The sequence below is a fragment of the Lygodium microphyllum genome, chromosome 11, assembly GCF_053477565.2.
Source record: "Lygodium microphyllum isolate KBCC chromosome 11, Lygodium_microphyllum_v1.1.10, whole genome shotgun sequence".
In the NCBI taxonomy this organism is placed as follows: domain Eukaryota; kingdom Viridiplantae; phylum Streptophyta; class Polypodiopsida; order Schizaeales; family Lygodiaceae; genus Lygodium; species Lygodium microphyllum.
In genome coordinates, this window is record NC_141145.1 from 33217069 (window position 1) to 33237467 (window position 20399).

The 20399-nt window shown below is 42.8% G+C and overlaps 1 protein-coding gene across 9 annotated transcripts in view; it reads left to right on the forward strand.

Moving 5' to 3' along the window:
• The first annotated feature begins 262 nt into the window (after positions 1-262).
• LOC148028686 (Met-10+ like family protein / kelch repeat-containing protein) overlaps positions 263-20399 on the forward strand; it is a 98259-nt gene continuing 78122 nt past the window's right edge. For 5 of the 9 annotated variants that reach the window (XR_015692307.1, XR_015692308.1, XR_015692309.1 and 2 more), the window contains exons 1-5: positions 265-868; positions 1027-1217; positions 1292-1674; positions 1904-2287; positions 2592-3602. Coding sequence is in view for 4 of the 9 variants with exons in the window: in XM_087687475.1 (XP_087543601.1) it covers positions 364-868; positions 1027-1217; positions 1292-1674; positions 1904-2287; positions 2592-3602 (2474 nt within the window). In the remaining 5 variants the exon portion in view is untranslated. Of the gene's footprint in view, positions 869-1026; positions 1218-1291; positions 1675-1903; positions 2288-2591; positions 3603-20399 lie in introns of all 9 variants that reach the window. The other 4 variants (XM_087687477.1, XM_087687478.1, XR_015692310.1 and 1 more) reach the window with 2 other exon arrangements.

Genomic DNA, 20399 nt, shown 5'->3' on the forward strand with positions numbered 1-20399 from the left:
TGGATAGTGACCTGTATACCCATGAAAAATAATTTGCAAGAGATTACTAAATATAATGTTGAGATTGTCGTACTAGAGGCCCCCAACTCTATCCCTAAATCTACCACCTTCAGCGAGGACCCCAAAAAGACAAGTGGAATTATTAATACCCACCTTAAATTGTCTAATAAACAAAATCCTAAAACCTAAACCTGGCTGCACCTGTCAAGTTGTCAACCTTTTTAGACCAAGGGGGTTCTTAAAGTTCTGAAATCTACTACTAGACACTCAAGGCTCTGAACTCTGAAATCTACTACCAGACTGACTGTGTGACCCAGCGAGACGCCAGAGATTGGTCGAAGAAGAGGAAATTGAGTCGAAGAGATGGACTTCCATGCTCGGAAGCTTGCAGCTCTGCAGGCCATGGCTTCCCCTTTTCCAGACAAATCTCGAAAGGGAGATGTTGATGCACAAATCGCCCCTCTCATCGCTCGGATTAACGCACACCCTGCTTACTTCACAACCAGCTCCTGCTCTGGCCGAATTTCGATCTCTACTTCACCCTCGTCTTCGTTTGCTGAGGCTGTCGATGCTTTCGAATATACTGACGTAAAGGGAGAAGAAGACTCAATCAAGAAAAATAAGAAGACAACGAAGAAGAAGATGAAAGGGGGGGACTGGAGCTTCATTACCCACGATCCAGCGGATGCTGACGGGGTTGTTCGTACAGTTGTGGGAAGCTTTGCTGAGGAGAATCAGGGAAAAAAAGAGCTGCTTGGAAATATGGTTTTCAGATTCGAGCCTTTCATCCTTGCGGTTGAGTGCCTCGACCTTGCAGCAGCTCAAGCTATAGTCGCCTGTGCAATCTACTCTGGCTTTCGAGAATCTGGTAGGACACATTCCCTGCACTTCCATAGCTCCCTGCTTGTGCCAACATACTGAGCCTCGCATTCCTGTTTGTGCCAACATACTGAGCTTCACATTCCTTTTTTATGTGGCAATGCCGCATTTATGTGTGGATTCGGTAGCTCATCACCTTTCATGCAGGTATTACAAGCGTAAGGAGGCGCATAATTGCAGCAGTGAGGTGCTCCATCCGAATAGAGGCTCCCATCGCAGAGAAAGGATGCTTGCTGGTCAATGAGGAATACTTGAAATTCCTTGTGCGTGCTGCAAATGAGAAGATGTTAGCTAATCACCGTAAGACTGAAAAGTTCTTCACTGAGTTCATCACACAGGTATGCTTGCTGATAATCTCTCAACATAAGAGTTGGGCAATTTGCTGCCATAACTTAGATGAAAATCTCTGCAGATTGAGGTTCCATACACACAAAAGAACACATCCACATTTTTCAGTTCAAGAGATCTGTCTCATAAGTGCAGGAGCAAAGCAAGAGAATCAGGTAAGCATAATTCAAGGAAGTTGGCAGAACTTGAGAAGAGGCAGTTGAGTGTGCTTTCCTGGATTTTTGATATGGAGGCAAGAGTGCAACAAGGTGTTCTCCAAGTCTCAGGACTAGCCTCTGATATAAGTAATAAGAGTAAAGTTGAGCAAGAGATATCTGCAGTAGTTAAAGAAACGCAGGAATCTGATGGCACATGTAGCCCAGCAAAGGTGGTAATAGAGATGTTTGCAGCTGAAGATGTGGATTTGAGCACTTCATCCCAAGATTCTGGTTTGGAATTAGAAGGTAGGTAGGTGCTATCTGACCCTTGATTGATGTGGGTTAATGTTTTCTTGTGAGGTTATGCTGCTACAAATCAGTTCTGCCGTCTTTTAGCCATTATATTATATTGGCTATTAGAGATTGTGTACAAGGTACTAATCATAGAAAAGATCTTTTGTGTTTTTTTTTTTGGTTGATGTTGCATGATGGGAACTTGCTTCTTTTTAGCCTTATCTTCTATCACTGTCACATCTCAGCCTTGCAGGGGCAATGTTTAGCAAGTTAAATGACTCATCTGAGAAGCTTTATCGATGGGGGCATTCGACTTGTCTCCTGCCGGGTCCTTTTGGAACAAGTTCACACTTATTGGTGACATTTGGAGGATATGGAGGTTATGGCAAGCAATGCAGGCAAAACGATTTGGTGATTTTGGATTGTCTAAATGGCAAACTTCATTCAATCTCTGCAAAAAACCCACCAATAGCAAGAATAGGGCATACAGCTTCATTAATAGGGCCGAAAATGGTGGTCATAGGGGGCCGGGAGGATCCAAGCAAGCCGCTGGCAGATGTTTGCATCCTACAGCTTGACAAGATGGAATGGATTTATCCAGAAATTGGAGGTGCATGGTTTCCTCCAAGGTATTCCACAAAAATATGAGATCTGGAAAATCTTGCTTGTTTTTGCTTAAGTGTTCTGTATTTTGCATGAGATCATCAATAATGTGCTGAGTGCATGTATACCAGTTTGCTCCAGTCCCTTTTATCCATGTATTCTCTTCTTGAGGGTGCTGGTGGATGCCTGTGTCTGTGTTTCTGTTAGGCTATTCCCAGCTGGGCTTTCCAGCTGGTTTGAATACTTAATATTGTCACCAGAATCTGCTTGCCATTGGTGTATTTATTGCACCTCTAATATCTTAATTGGACATCATTTTCCTTTCTTCAGGCACAGGCATGCAGCAGCGAGTATCAGGGAGAAGATCTATGTTTTTGGTGGACTTTGTAATTTAGATGTTTTGGGAGACCTTTACATTCTGGATTTGTCAGAGCTTCGATGGAGTCGCTTAGAGTGTTCTGGAGATGTACCTACTCCTCGTCATTCACACTCTTTATCTGTCATTGACGAGAAGCTTTACTTATTTGGTGGCTTTGATGGACAAACAATATGTGGGGATCTGTTTGTTCTTGAAATCAACAGTTTCATATGGAGCAAGATAAATTGTGATAGGATCTACAGGTTTTCTCACAGCATGACTGTAGTTGACAGATCCTTGCTCTTACTTGGTGGTTGCCCTTTGACAAAGCATGTGAATGTTGTTTCTTTGTTGAATGTAGACTCCATGCAATGGAGTCACAGAAGAGTTATTTTACCTACTGGTTCTATTCTTATTCGACACACTGCAACATGTCTAGGAAAGCAGATTGCAATAGTAGGGGGTGGTGTCTCTTGCTATGCTTTTGGCATCAAATTCAGCCCCTCTATTCTGATGGATCTAACATTCTTGCCAAACCACGCTTTTAGCTTGGAAAAGCAGCCAGATTGCTTAGCAAGTGGAACCTCCTCTAGTGAGTGTGTTTGGGGACTGAAGGTTGACAAGCATCTTGCAAAACTGACCAAGGATATTTTGAAGCAGCTTGGCTGGTTGGATATGAGAAAGAAGGTTGCAGCTAATGAGGATGGACACATAACTTTTCCTCTGAGAAAAGCAGCTGTGAGTTGCATAAATGGAAGCAGTAAGAGAGGTACATGTGTGGAAGGTTGTGCCACCAGTGAGAAACTTTTAAAAGAAGTGCTCTTTCTGACGGAAATTTCTCAGAACTCTGAGATTGTTCAGATGCAATCTTACATTGATACGAAACCGAAAAAAACCCCATGGGAAAGGTTACTGTCCTCCATGAGGTCGTTGATTAAGATGCATAACTTGCCTGAATCCCTTCTTCTTGATCTGCCAAAGAGGTACATTTCCTTGTCTTTGGTTAATTGCAGCTTATATATTCCAGCTTTCAAAGGTTTATTTGTGTTTGTAAATATAACTTATTATGCTAGTCTTGGCCTGCTAGGACTCAAATAGCATTTACTTTTCTGGATGACATTATTTTGATGAAAGGGAACAAATTGAATGTTGTGAAGTGGTTATGTTCATGAAAATTCAGGCATGCTAAGGGTTGAAGCCTCGGCCCTTGAAAATTAAGCAGTTCAGCATCTGTTGACCCCATTTAACTAGGATCATGTTGACAATTGGTGATGGAAAATGGATGACTCGAGTGTAAAGAAACAGTAGAAACACTAGGAAGGGCAGTGACCTGCGGTCAGCAATGGAGGGAGCGAAACAGTCCTTTGAGTAGCATGATGTATATGATGACTTTTGGCAGTAGAAGGAATGATGTGGGCAGCAGTGGAAGGAGGGAAAGGCAGTCCTCTGCGTAGTAGGACTTTGATGATGACTTGGAGCAGCAAAAAGATAAAGATCTGTTGGCTATAAAGCAGCCCCATGATCGTCAGATTGAGGGAGAAGATGATATCAACCGGCTGGCAACAGTGGCTGCAAAACACATGCAAATGCAGGCTGCATTGTACAAGGTGTCTGATGATGTGGCAGACACCAGGTTGGTAGTGGACAGCTTGGTGATGACTTCTCCATGTTGGTGCTGACCTCCAGGCAGGGCGGCAACAATTAACAGGCTGGGCAACTGCCAGCAATGTGGCACCACTAGTTGCAAGGTGACAGCTCCTCCAATTAGGAGAGGTGAGTGCATAGCGGAAAGGAAAGTGAACATGGAGAGAAGGAGAGTGAAAGTATGCAGAAGAGAAAGGAACAAACCGATTGCAATGGCTAATGATACAAGGCTATAACAGTCAGCCCCAACACACAGTACAGAGCATTAGTGTGGGTGCTAGATGGTAGTAGGGCGATGAAAGAGAATGAGGGTTGGCTGAATGATAAAATGATGTGATGAGTGAGAGGGCAGGCTGCCTAAAAGTAGACAACTTGGGGCCACAACTAGTAATCGAGTGGCCAGGCCCATAATGTGGGCACGTAGGACAGCCTACAATGCCCAATAAGAAACACACTAATATACCCTCCATCTAATGCGCCTAAAGCACATAAAATGACACAGAGAGACAATACTTCTAATGTCTCTGACTAGCTTAGATTGAGCCTCACAAGGAGGAGATGATGGTATAAGGTACATGTCTGCTAACACCCCCTCTTAGATCTTGGATGTGGTTGAAGGCCAAAGGAGATTGAGATTGAAGTTCACTAGAAAGAGTGCCAATGTTGATAAAGTCCAGTGATGAAGAATGCCAACCAGGGCCCAAGACCTCTCCAAATGAAAGTCCGATCCAATGGGTGTCCATCATAGGCCAATGGAAATGGAGAGGCCTTGAACAAATCACTCTTGAAAACTTTAGTCGGGGATAGGTGAGCCAAGCCTCTAATCCATTGTGAGATGATAGTAAGGAACTATTGAAGGTGCCACAACTTGTATAGAAGTAACAAGGACGAAGGGCCGTAATCAAGTGGCTAGTGTTGAGCTAAAAATGTATTAGCTTCACTTAAATAGCCCCAAAACATGCTTAATTAAGGAAGAAACCTTGTTTATTTAAAAAGAAATGCATTCCTTGAGAGAGTCTATATTCCATAAGCACAAAGCCACTTGGAAGGGCCCAAACTTTCTATAAATAGGTATGCTACTCTCCATTTAGTCTTAATCTTGTTTTTGTAGATTTAAGTATTTCAACTTGCTGCCCACACCCTAGATGTGGAGGACATCGCAGTTCAAGTTAGCCATTGCTGTCTACAACAATTTGGCGCATGTTTCCAGGCTACCACACATTGTTCGGAGTTGATTTCGGCATGTTGGCTGCTGCTGCTAGTTTTTCTTGCGTTTTTAGTTTTTCTCTCTCTTGCCACCAATGTTTTTAGTAATTTTCTCTCCTCACCTGCGTTTTTAGTTTCTCTCTTTTCCCTATGCTATTTCCCCCCTATGACGCCCCGATACGCCCCACCCAAGGGGCAATCACTATTTGTGGCTTTGGATGAGGATATTTGGGAGTTCTCGAAGGAGGGAGAGGTTATCTTACTAGGAGACTTTAATGCCAGGACAACCTCCCATTAGGTGTCTTTCTTTGATACATCTGAGGAGATGCTACAAGAGCAAGATGTGGATATGGGGGAAGTCACCGAATATGGAAGATACCTTGTGGAGATGGGCATAGCACACAGGTTGGCCATTCTCAATGGCTTGGCTAGATACCCCCTATTTGGCTTCTTCACATGTTATCCTCACCGACACGGTGCCAGTATAGTAGACTACGTTCTTGCCCGACCGATGCTGATATCTCACATCCAGGACCTCTCAGTATCCCCATGCCTTCTTGGAGTTGCAGTGGATCATGCCTACCTATCATTCACCATCGACCTCCAATTCACTGACTCGCAAACCCATCATGCAACTCACCGACACCCGAGATACCTCTTTTCTAGAGAGACAGAGGATACTTATGAGGTGGAGATCCTTAGATTGTTACATGATGCAGACCTTGACGTTCCATTATAGGAGATGACTCAGTAGTTCAGTGAGGCTTTACACATCGTTGCAGGTGTAGCCTTCCCACACTCACGACCCACACAGAGAGCCTCCACCAGGGTGACATCTTGGAACAGTTGGTATGACGATGAGTGCCGTGAGACCAAAGCTCAGCTACAGAGAGAGATAACACTGGGGTCCACTATCCACAAACAAACACAGATACTCTTTAGACGCCTCACATGGTGGAAAAAGAAAACATTGTTGGCCCAGCTGGAGCATTATATCTGCCGCTACCCAGTGTATTATGAGGTCCTTGGTCGTTTCCACTGTCTCAGAGTCATGGATTTTACTGATCAGCGATGCATTGGCCTCTTTCTTTTTGAAATACGACGGCTTCGTGACATGCGCCTCAGGAATGTAGCTGCTCCAGGACATCGAGGCCTTTATAGAGGCAACTCACAGACTTCTTTGCAAAGGAGACACAAAAGACTTCAATACAGTTACAACCACAGTCCACACGAGAGCCTCTCTCACCGCCACAGTCCACACACAGACAAGGAGTATTGATTGATCGAGCCATTTAGCATAGCCGATCCAAATGTCCTAGGCCTCGACACAAACACCAACACCTTTATAGATGGATATAGGGGATTATTGCTCGGGCTAGAGCTAGGCCCTCCATACCCACATGAGATTGTACCATTTGGAGCTCATTGTTACTAGATAGAGCTCTATGTTTTACATATAGCCATAGTTAGTTTTCTTTTTTATTTTGCTTTGTGCTACATATTTTGCCTAGATAGTTGTACCATCATACATACGATTGTAACTCATGGTCTCATAGGTCATTTCGGCCTTTTGTAGACGTTAATATATCATTTCATTTCATTTCTCTCCTGCACTGCCGTTTGCATTCGATCTAGCCTTCCTTGGCTGTGTTTGCTGGTGTTCGACATTTGGAGGCTGCCTTGCTGCGATTCGGGATTCGTTCAGAGTACGGCACACTCTTTAGATTATTACCCTTGCCTTGATCCTTGAGATACACGAGTTCGAGGTACAATATTCATTCATTGCATAGTGTATTTGTTGTATGAATATTGTATATTGAATAGTCATATTACTTCATTCATTGTTTGTGTTCATTGTTTTTGAGTTACCCTAGCCCTAATTGTGTTCTTGTATCAGTTTGTACTTTATCGTACGGTGTTATTTGTGTTTCTATGTTAGGATATTTCTTCATATGGTATTAGGGCCAAGTTCTCTGAGAGAAACCTAGGCCTTGATCTGAAAGCTCTGTACAAGAAGCAACAACAATAGAAGGGTAGATGACTTCGAACAGTACTTTCAAACCACTTCTCATATCCAAGCTAAACCCATCGAGGAACGAGTTGGAGTGAGCCTCATAGCTTGCTTCACAAGCTCTCGACATGGTAGGACAAACATTGGAGTACCATGGAGTTCCACGACCTTACGAGATCACTGTAGTTGAGTATGATCTCATTTTGATGCATAGAAGGTAAGTTTGAATTTCACCCTTTAGATTCGATGCACCGATTTACTGACTATGTAGGAAGAGCAGAATCTCCACTTAGGACTGGCCATCCGCAAGTGAAAATTGGCATAGAGTACACTGCATTGCCTTCATACTTTTTCTCTCCGGTGCTATCTACCATTTCAGATTTTGTTAATGATGATTTCCCTTCTCCTATTGGTATGGATGATTTTCATGATGAAGGATGTATGCAAAACAATTTTTGGTTTATGAGTAATAAGGAAGACAAATATTTCTTTATGAACTCAAGACTAGGTAAACAGTTGAAACAAGAAACTGTGAGTATTTTTTCCCTTTTTTTTTCCTTCAAACAATTTTGTTTTCAAAGGTTAAAATAAAGAAAGTGTATCTTCATCATCATTTTTTGAATTTAATGCATTTAATGGACAAAAGAAACCCATATTATTTTCTACATCTACATCTATTACAAATCCATTTAATCTCCCTCCCATCTCACCCTCTTATTCCGTTACCACATCCTTTCAGTCTTCATTAAGTGCACTGCATATTGCCTCTCAAGTCTCATATAGGATCACATGTGTTTTCATTCACCACATCGGGGGGTTCTTCAAACTTAGGCATAGCCGTTAGGACCTCATCTCTTCCTCAACCAGGTGGTGTTCCACATTTTCCTCACATACTTTCGGAATTATTGCAACTTGGGTATTTCCCCTAGTCTCTCCCAAGTGTGAATCAGTTGGTGCCACAATTTGCCTCCATGGCATTACCTAGTGGACCCTTTGGTCATTAGGTTGTGTCCTAGCCGACCTTTGGACAAGCTTATGTGTCCTAGTGCCTCCACCTCCATTGATACCTTATGGAAACATTCATGTTCTAGTGTCTCTGCATCAATTGGCACTCATTGGACACTCAGCTTATTTCTGCCTACCCATCTCTTTCCCCTCCTCCTTATCAGACATCTCTACCACCACCACCACCACCACCACCACCACCACCACCACCATCTTATTCTTCACATCCATCTTATCCCATATTTCCAACATCTCATGGTTCTACCTCATCTTTCGCCAAGCATGCATTCAATGACAAGACTCGTTTTAACGGATCAAACTTTACTACTTGGTCAAACTTGATGAGACATGTCATTGACTCACAGAACCTATGGGATCTTGTGCAAGGGTTGGAATCCCAACCTGATTCCGCACTTGTTTTATATGAGGTTATCCGCTCATGGAAAGCTAGGAATGCCTCCACTATTGTCGAGTTGATGCAAGGCTTATTGCTTGAGTTTCATTCTCAGCTTCAGTATTTTGACTTAGCATCAGAGTGATGGGCACACTTGATTGACCGCTATGCGGCTCAGGATAGGACCCGTCGAATAAATCTCGACCATGAGCTTTAGAACTTCAAAATCTTTGACTGGGATGACTTGAAAGTTAAGTTGATTGAGTATCAATATCTCCTTGCCGAATTCTTCACTATAGTGACTCCTAAGTGGTTTGACAATCATGTCACATTGTTTCTTAACAAGCTGATGCGTAAATACTTTAATATTGTGCAATAAGTGGGTTCTTTGTTTAATTTACCCACATTTTATAAATTTGAATGTCAACTATTACGTTATGCACGGCTGGTCGATTAGTTTCATATAAATAATCCCTCAGAGGGGGCTTTTGTTATCCATTCTTAGAAGGGGTAGCAAGGGAAGGGTAAACCAAATCAAACTTCAAATCAAAATCAAAATCAAAATCAAGCAAGGGAATCACAAGGAAACTCCTAGTCTCAACTTAAACTCGGGTGGCAGAATGTACCTAAGAAGAATAGATATTGTCAACATTGTGAAAAGGATGGCCATTTTGACCAGGAGTGTCGATCAAAGGCAAGAGGCTTAGCACCAAGATCCAAGTCATAGACCCCCGCCCCTCAGTCGGGCAAGCCCCATCAGGGGAGGTAGGGTAATGGCAAGGGACAGTGGAAAGGTTAGACTCACAGTGCCATCGGTCAACCATCTTAGTCGACAACGTTCTAAACTCTAGAGGGCTTGTCTGGCTGGTCTACTGAGGCCCACATCGTCTCCATAGAGACATTTGATGCAAGTCTCATCCACATCTATGAGTTGCCTCCCGATGAGATTATCATAGAGGTCCACTCATCATAGCCGAGCACATCAGCATTTGTCTGGATTGTGGATTGTGGAGCTACATATCTCATGACTCCTATAGAGGACATTTTCGATACCAAGCCCCTGCAAGCTGGGCGGGTTTGCGCAGAAAATAACTCCTCAATCAAGACCCAGGCTCAAGGTTGCGTCAGTTTTGCCTTAACAAGGGTCCGGATTTGACTTTGTTGGACAATGTGTACCATGCCGCTCAGCTTGGGGTAAACTTGTTATCTGTTCAGTAGCTTTGTTGGTTAGGGCGAGTAGTTTTCTTTATAGCGACTACAGTCGAGGTCGTTAACTCTTAGACTGGTTTAGTGATTGATCGTAGTGAGGCACAATCTAATGGCCTATACCACAGGATTCATTTTCTTATCGAGCCAACAACTGAGGGCTTCGTGTTTCATAGCTTCCAAGCACTAGCCACATCTCGGAGCCTACGAACAATGAGCATCTTTGGTATTTCCGCCTAAGACATCTTAGCTATGACTCTCTTTATGAGATAGTTGCGGGTATTCCTTACTTGAAGCTAGCTTGAGATGTCTGTAGAGCATGTCAGCTTGGAAAGCAACATCGTACCCCATTTCCTTAGTAGTCTACACATAGAGTTGAGACGTCTCTTAGATTGGATCACGTTGATATTTGTGGGTCCATATCCATTGTTGCCTTAAACGACGCATTGTACTTCTTTTTGATAGTGGATGATTATTTGAGATCCATGTGGGTGTACTTTCTTAAGTATAAGTCCGATGCTTTCACATATTTCTTTGCTTGTGTGCTACTGGTTCATAATTAGATGGGTCCTCGTGTTGGTTGCATGAGGAGTGATAGCGGTCGTGAGTTCATCTTCCACGAGTTTTCCGAGTTTCTATAGTAGCATGGCATCTCTTGAAAGACTAATATGAAAGTAGCACACATATGTACATACAGTCACTAAGTATAACTCACTAAGGAAAGAAGTGGTAACACAATCAATATACTATAACCAAGGATGGACTACATGGATATAGTTCACCTAGAATCACTATTATATTCTCATGTGCTCACCAAACATGCTAGTGAATAATATCCTACCACATCTCTAGTTGTATTTTACTGTGGAGGATTTTAGAACAATAAATCTAAATTGGTTCTTGTAGATGGTTAGAAGAGTTAATCTCACCCATGAATAAAAAGAACATAGAAGCTTTTACCATATGGGGGTTAAAATATTCTGAATCAATAACTCAAAATATCAGTTTTTATGGCTCAGTTCCTCTTAATTTTGGTGAACTCTAATCAGATGTTTACTTTCTATTTGATCCCATTGCGCTTGGCTTGCAGTAATTCTTATACTCTGAGGCAAGTTCACCTCTACCAACTCCCCTCTCAGAAAGGAGTCGTAGAGCATCGGAACCGGATAGTCGTGGAAATGATACGCTTTATGCCGTTCGCAGAAGAGCTCCCTAAGCGCCTTGGGGTTGAGGTTGCTAACATTGCGGTTTACATCCTTAACTGGTGCTTGCGACTGTAGCCCTTTCTCAGAAGATTCTATACGAAGCATTCTTTGGCTCTTGGCCTGTCATATCCCACTTCAAAGTCTTCGGATGTCGTAGATACATACATACGTGTGATGATAAAACAAGAAAACTTCTTTGATTAATTCATACTAGGCTAGACTCAGCTTACTTAGTCAGCATTCTTAGTTGGTATTTCATAGCACCTAGGATGCCTTATTGGATTGCATGTCTATGCATGTTGCGTTATTTATGGTGTACTTATTTTTATGGTCTCACTTATAGTTTTAGTTTATGTTTGCAGGGGTACACTGATTCTGATTGGGTAGGAGATCCTGACACTCTGCGTTCCCATGGCGGGTACCTCTTTACCTTGGGCATTGTTTCCATTTCTTGGTCTACCCATAAGTAAGAGACGGTGGTGGCTTCTGCGGCCGAGGCAGAGTATAGGTTTCTCTTTGATGGTACCACCGAGGCCATTTTTTGAGAAGCTTATTGGTGGCACTTCACTTCCCTTGTGACTCTCCCACCGTTATCTCTTGCGACAACCAGAGTGTCATTGCCCTTGCGGACAATCCAATCATCACACCATGGACACGGCATGTGGAAGTTCACTTTTACTTTTTCAAAGAGCAAGTTGAGCTAGACACCATCCGCCTAGAGTTTGTATCTTCATCAAACAGTTTTGTAGACATTTTGACCAAAGTGGTCAACAGGCCGGTTCTTCAGTACTTTTTACCCAAGACTAGTTTGGAGACACCCTCCTCTACTTCTTCAGATTGACAGGGAGAGGGTGCTTCCGTGTTGCTTTCCCTTCCAGTTTAAGAGAGGGCGACTGACTATTTCTCTTGATAGTGGCAATGGTGGTGCCTATAGTTTTTAGACATTTATTCATTCATTCATTCTTTTGTATTGTACTTATGAATATTTGTAACTTCATCCGTATTGCCAGGATGACATGATTGTAAAAGGGCACTTGTGCAAGTGAATAATTTTCCTGTAAGGACACTGTCGTAGCGGCACCGTTGTATTTCATTTTGCGTGAGTATGACATCTTGCATCTCCCTTTGCATTATCCCACGCATTGGCATTCTGTTCATGTAAACATGCATCTGTGTGCCTTTATTGATGTTTGGTCTTTTGGAGTGATTGACTCTGGATTCATTATATTTGTTGCATTGCACATGGCGGTCTCTCAGGTAGTTCTTTCTAGCTTGCTTACTTTCTTTGCTTGTCTTGCTTACTTTATATCGTTGCTATATTTGTGTCACTCACACCTTAGCCTTTTTTTTTTCATCGATATCTAGTAATGGTAGGGATAGTATGCTTGTTTTATGAAGGTCTTGGATGCGACTATTGTTGAGCTAAAAATGCATTAGCTTTACTTAAACAGTCTCAAAACATGCTTAATTAATGAAGAAACCTTGTTATCTAAAAAAAATGCGATCCTAGAGAGTGTCTATTACCCATAAGCACAAACCCACTTGGAGGGGCCCAAACTTTCTATAAATACGTATGCTGCCCTCCATTCAGCCCTCAATCTTGTTTTTGTAAATTTCAGGTGTTTCAGCTTGTTGCCCACACCCCGTTCGTGGAGGATATCTCAATCGAAGCTGTCTATAACTGTCTCCATTAGTTGGTGCCTGATTTTCAGCTCTCTTTATGCAGTTTGGAGTTGATTCCAGCCAGGCGACTGCTGTTTCTGTGTAGACCTACTGTCGTACAGCCTGTCACATTATCACAGTCTTGCAGTCTGCATTTTTAGTATTTCTCTCTCCTGCAGGCTGCCTTGCTTGCTTTTTTAGTATTTCTCTCTCTTGCAGCCTGCGTTTTTAGTCTTTCTGTTTTCTGTAGGCTGTCATGCTTGCAGCTTTAGTCTCTCTCTTGCAGCTTGCGTTTTTAGTCTTTCTCTCTCCTCATTGTTGTTTGCATCAGATCTAGCTTCTCACTGTTGCGTTTGTTGGTGTTATGATATCCGGAGATTGCCTTGTTGTAATTCGAGATCCGTTCAGAGTACGACACATTCTCTAGCTCATTACCCTTGCCCTGATTTTTGAGATACAAGAGTTCAAGGTACAATATTCATTCATTGCATAGTGTGTTTGGTGCATGAGCATTGAATATTCAGTAGTCATATTACTTTATTCATTCACTGTGTTCATTGTCTCTGAGTTATCCTAACCCTAACTGTGTTCTTTTATTAGTATGTGCTTTGTCGTACGGTTTTTGTTTATGTTTCTGTGTTAGGATATTTCTTTACATGGTATCAGAGCCTGGTACTCTTTGAGAAACCTAGGCCTTTGATCTGAAAGCTCTACACAAGAAGCAAAAACAACAGTAGGTTCAAATGACTTCGAATATAACAATACCGATCTAATCTCCAAAACCAACTATGCTGAGAATCAAGCGAGAGTAGGCCGATTAGCTTGCTCCACAAAGTTCCGACATGGTGGAAGACACTTCTAATTACATGGAAGAAAAGCTAGGCAAGCTGACCTTTGAAGAATACAAACTGATCATAGCTTATAGATGTAAGAAGATTGAGGAGCTCGATTGAAGGATTGCCCTTCAAGAAAAGCTTTTAAATGAAGGTATGCATGAATTTCTCTCTTTAGATGTTGCGCGTAAATCTGATGATGTTGTAGGACTGTTGAGACCTCCATCAGGGATGGGCCCTCCTCTTGGAGAACAAGACTTGGAGTATGTTCCTTTCTTTCATCCTCTTTCGTCCACTCCGGTGCAAGGTACTTTAGATTCGTCTTTTGTTCCTTATTCTTTTACCTCTTTTGCTTTGTAATATTCTGGTAGAGATCATGTGGAAGAAAGAGTCCAGTTTGTTGACTACGGAAAGGGTCCTCGAGGACCTATTCTTGTATGTTAACACACGTTGTGGAGATTATAAGAAAAAGCCAAGTACCTCTTCTTCTAACCTTTCTTCTTTTCAGTCTATTTCATAAAATCAGAATGAATTTGGTATTTCTTTTTCTTCATTGCATGGTGCATCATCATCTTTACATTTTCATTTTCAATCATTAAATGATAAAAATGAACAAAATGCATATGCATCTCACACACCACATTTTCAAAACCCACCCATCCCACCACATTCTTCCACTGCTTCCCCACTTCCATTCACACCATTTACATTTTCATTTCAAACACCTCATGTCGCACCGCACATCACATCGGGGAGTTATGGAAACATAGACACATTCTTTAGGACCTCATCCTTCCCTCAGCCGGGTGGTGTTTCACCTACTTCATACACATTTTCGAGATCATTGCAGCTTGGGTATTCCCTCCAGTCTCTCCGGAGTGTGGATCAGTCGACTCCATAGTTTGCCTCCATGGGTTTACCTAGTGGACCTTTTGGTCATACTGTTGTGCCCTAGCCTTATTTTGGACAGGGCTTTTGTGTCCCAGTGCCTCCACCTACACCGGCACCTTATGGAAATATTCATGTTTTAGTGCCTCCGTCTCAATTAGTACTCATTGGACACTTACAGTCTACTTCTCCCTACCCACCTCTACCCCCTCCTACCTATCAGACATATCCACCTTCACTATCTTATCCCCCACATCCATCTTACTCCACCTACTTGACACCTCATGGTTCTAGCTCATCTTCTGCTAAGCATGCATTCAATGACAAGACTCATTTTGATGGGTCAAACTTTACCACTTGGTCGAACTTGATGAGGCATGTCCTTGACTTCCAGAACCTATGGGATCTTGTACAGGGGTTGGAGCCCCAACCCGATCCCACACTTGTCCCATACGAGGTTATCCGCTTATGGAAGGCTAGGAATGCCTCTGCTGCTATCAAGCTGATGTAGGGCTTATTGCCTGAGTTTCATTCTCAGCTTCAACATTTTGACTTAGTGTCTGAGTGATGGGCATACTTGACTGACCACTACGCAGCTCGGGATAGGACCCGACGTATCAATCTTGACCATGAGCTCCAGCTTTTCAAAATCACTGACTGGGATGACTTGAAAGTCAAGTTGACGTCTTCTCGTTGAATTCTCCACTACGGGGATTTCCAAGTTCTCTGATGATTAGGTCACATTGTTCCTAAATAAACTCCCCAAGAAATATTTCAATTTTGTGGAAGGTATAGTTTCAAAGCCTATCATGCTTAGATTCTATGAATTTGAGTGTCAACTGTTGCGTTACGCACGGTTGTTCGATTAGTTTCATATGAATTCCTCTTCAGAGGGGGCTCTTGTTGCTCATTTTTAGAAAGGGCAACAAGAGAAGGGAAAACAAAACCAAATCTCCACTCAAAATCAAAATCAAAATAAAAAACAAAAGCAAAATCAATACAGGGAATCCTAAGGAACATCCCAATCTCTCAAACCTGGGTGACAGAATGTATCTAAAAAGAATAGGTATTGTCAATATTGTCAAAAGGTTGGCCATTTTGGCGACGAGTGTCGATCAAAGGCAAGAGGCACAACGCCAAAATCTAAGTCACAGACCCACGCTCCTTAGTCTAGCAACCCCCAATAAGGGAGACAGGGTGATGGCAAGGGACAGTTTAAAGGTCAGGCTCATACTGCCACCGCTCCAGCCATCTGAGTCGACAACGTTCTCAACTTTAGAGGGCTTGTTTGACTGGTCTGTAGAGTCCCACATTGTCTCCATAGAGACATTCGATGCGAGTCTTGTCCATATTTGTGAGTTGTCTCCTGATGAGGTTACCTCAGAGGCTTACTCGTCACAGCCGAGTACTTCAGCTCCTGTTTGGATTGTGGACAGTGGAGCTACACATCATATGACTCCTATAGCGGACATTTTCTGTTGCCAAGCCCCTGTTGCCGGATGGGTTTGCGTAGGAAACAACTTCTCGGTCAAGATTCAGGCTCAAGATTGTGTCAGTTTTGTCACTAACAAGGGTCCATATCTAGCTTCGTTGGACAACGTATATCATGTCCCTCAGCTTGGGGTGAACTTGTTATCTGTTCAACAGCTTTGCTAGTTGGGGCGAGCAGTCTTCTTTACAATGACCACAATCGAGGTTTTTGACTCTCAGACTGGTTTAGTGATCACTCGCAGTGAGGCACAACCTAATGGCCTATACCACATGACACATTTTCTGACCAAGCCGACAGTTGAGGGCTCCGTGTTCCATAGCTTCCAAGTCTTAGCCACATCTCGGGAGGCTACGAACAATGAGTGCCTTTGGCTTTTTCGCTTAGGGTATCTTGGTTATGACTCTCTTTAGTTGGTTAAGGGCCTTCCACGCCTGAACTTGTTCCTCAGCTTGGGTTGAACTTGTTATCTATTCAGGAGCTTTGCTGGTTGGGGTGAGCAGCCTTCTTTACAGCAACCACAATTGAGGTTTTTGACTCTTAGACTGGTTTAGTGATTGCTCGCAGTGAGGCACAGCCTAATGGCCTATACCACATGACACATTTTCTGACCAAGCTGACAGCTGAGGGCTCTGTGTTCCATAGCTTCTAGGTCTTAGCTACATCTTGGGAGCCTACGAATAGCGAGCGCCTTTGGCATTTTCGCTTAGGGTATCTTGGTTATGACTCTCTTTATGAGTTGTCACGCCGTGAGTTGGTTAAGGGCCTTCCACGCCTGAAGCTAGCTCGAGATGTTTGTAAAGCTTGTTAGCTCGGGAAGTAGCACTGTACTCCATTCCCTCAGCAAATCTCATATCGTGCTGAGGTGTCTCTTAGATTGATTCATGTTAATCTTTGTGGGCCGACATCCATTGTTGCCTTGAATGGCACGTTGTATTTCTTTTTGATAGTGGATGATCATTCCAGATACATGTGGGTGTACTTTCTCAAGCATAAGTCAAATGCTTTCATATATTTTTCTGCTTGGCTGCTGTTGGTTCATAACCAGATTGGTGGTTGTGTCGGTTGCATGAGGAGTGATAGTGGTGGTGAGCTCATCTCCCGCGAGTTTTTTGAGTTTCTACAGAAGCATGGCATCTCCTACCAGCTCACCTCTACCAACTCCTCTTCTCAGAATGGAGTTGTAGAGCGTAGGAACCGGACAATCATGGAAATAGCACGCTCTATGCCGTTCGCAGCAGAGCTCCCTGAGCGCCTTTGGGTCGAGGCTGTCAATACTTCGGTGTACATCCTCAACCGGCATCCAATTGCGGTTCTTCCTTAGAAGACCCTGTATGAGACATTTTTTGGCTCTCGGCCAGTTATTTCCCACTTCAGAGTTTTCGGGTGTCGTGCGTACACATATGCTTGATGACACGATAGGAAAGCTCACTCCCCGAGCTGATCTCCTTATTTTTATGGGATATTTCTTTGAAGCGAAAGCCTATCGTTTGTTTGATCCTTGGACAAACATGGTGATCGTTAGGTGAGATGTCGTCTTTGACGAGAGGGATATCGTGTAGTTCTCTGCACAGGACTCCAATCCGATTCCTTCCCTTCTTCCACATAATAAGAGATTGTGCCCACTGGGCACGGTCTACTTCTCACTCTTGACATTTCCGTAGATTCTTTCGCTCCTAGGCTTCCTCCTGGATACCCGTTACCTCGCTGGTACCAGTAGACCATGCGAGATTCCGGGATCCTACCATTGGATTCCACTTCGGAGGTGTTGGTTTATGTTTGTAGGGGTACACTGATTCTAATTGGTCAGGAGATTCTGACACCCGGCGTTCCCATTGCGGCTACCTATTTACCTTGGGCACGGCTCCCATTTCTTGGTCAAGCCGTATACTGGGGACGGTGGCGGCTTCCATGGTTGAGGCTGAGTATTGGACTCTCTTCGATGGCACCACCGAGGCCATCTATCTAAGGAGTTTACTGGCGGTGCTTCACTTTCCATTTGACTCTCCCACAGTTGTTGTAACCGGTCTATGACTCACATAAAGCGGTAGTTCCTTCAATTAACACCTGGACTTTACATACACACACATAAACAGAGACCTCTCTCCCTCGCTCAACACCAGATTGGCCTCAAAGACTGGCGCCCCTCTCGGTATCTCTTTATTAATTAAAAGATAGAAAATTACAGAAACAGTAATGTTCCAAAATACATAACCTGTGAACAGTCGGTTTTCATCTCTTCTAAGTAAATCCCAACTGCATAGGAACAGTATAGCATGTCCAGATCAACACCCCTTACTGTCCAGTATGTGCAGAATTCACTGTTCTTACTGTCCAGCATGTGCAGAATTCACTGTTCTTACTGTTCTTTATGTGCAGAGTTCACTGTTCTTATTCAGCATGAACAGAGTTCACTGTTCTTACGATTTAGCATGTGCAGAGTTCACTGTTCTGATTCAGCATGAACAGAGTTCACTGTTTCTTATTCTGCATGAGCAGAGTTCACTGTCCTTACAATTCAGCATGTGCAGAGAAAACACAGAATGGTACCTTCGATGGAATCAATCCATCATGCAAAGCATTTCTTCTGAGAATAGAGAGAGAGGTGATCAGAGGGAGCAAGCTCTACCTCCGTGCTTGAGTTAGAGACGTAGAAGTAGTCTCCATGGCTGGTTTTCTTGCAGCAATCTGCCCTCAGCTCCTCAAAACTTCATTCTCCCATCTGCCCCTTATGCTTATTACGTTTTTTAAAAATGCTCTCCCTCTCTCTTTTGGGAATTTGTGCCACATGGCATACATGTAACAATTTTTCCGTTTAAACCTTCCGGTCTAAAATTCTCCATGATCGGTGCAAAATTTGACCTCCATACAAGCTAGAGAATTAATCCTCGTGTAAAAACGAAGACAATGCCGCGAACAGATTCTGGGGTCTAAAAATATTAACTCCCTAAATTTTAGGGATGGTGACTGTTGCATTCCTCAAGTTGTTCTGTGCAACTTTTATCATTGCGACCACATCAAAAGTGTAATGTGGCTCAGTTACAATGACTTTTATTCCGTGAGCATTTTCACATGTGCATCTTCTATCTTGGCCAGACTCATTGTCCTGCACCATCTCCAGTGGCTAAGCACACAGTCGCAAACCACTGGGATTCTATTCTTCAGTGCCCATTCAATATGGAACTGGTCCTAAGGCTCAAACAGTCCTAAGGCTCAGATAAACCATTAGTCTAATTTGTCCCAATGGCTGCCTCTTCTGGCCATGCAAAGATCCCGTTTATTTCAAAAGAACTCTGGGGGTAAAAAGCAACAACAACAAAATAAAAGAAAAATAAAATATTTATATAAGTAAATAAGAAAAGCAACTGTAAAAAGTATCACCACTTGGTGACATATCCCCCTTTTGAAAGAAGCAAGCAATCTCGATGGCATGCCACACATGCTAATGGATGACATAGGGCGATAACAAGATTCTCCATGTTATTAGTGCCATCGCATGTATCACTTGCTAACAGATGACACGGGGCTACTTCAGGAGTTTTTCCACTACCATTTGTGTCATCGCAAGTTCAAGTCTCACATAGATGGAGGATTACATCCTGTATCCAACTATGATTATTAGGAGTCTTTCTAATATACATGTTTCCGGATGCAACACAGGGCGATAGCACGTATGTGCGAACTATTAGTGTCACAACATGCATATTTATTCAATTGAAGTGTAACAAATACAACTTCAAAGCACTGAGTTTTGATTCAATGATACACATGTTAATGCTAAATGTAAGCCATACATTATGCATTATTCAATGAGATACAATATTCAACTGTACAATAGAGAATGTACATTGCTTCAAAAAGCATTCTAAGTCACTGTAGATTCCAGTAAGAAAGCTTCTCGGTAAAGTTGCAATAACTGAGGCGAATCTGCCAATTTAGCCTCTTCCATCCATTTGGCATCCATTGGTGAATAGTTCTTAAACTTCACCAAAAATCTTCTTATAACTCTACCTTTCACTTTCCTATCCTTATGTGCTAGAATCTGCTCAAGAACTAGAATCTTATCTAATTCCTTTACTTCAGGCTGTTCCTCTTGAACCAAATCTTCTGGCAGTTCACGAATAAAAGGCCTCAATAGACTCACATGGAATGCATTATGAATTTTCCAATTCTCTGGCAATTTCAGCCTATATGCTACGTCATTGATCTTCTCTGAGACTGAAAAGGGCCATAATAA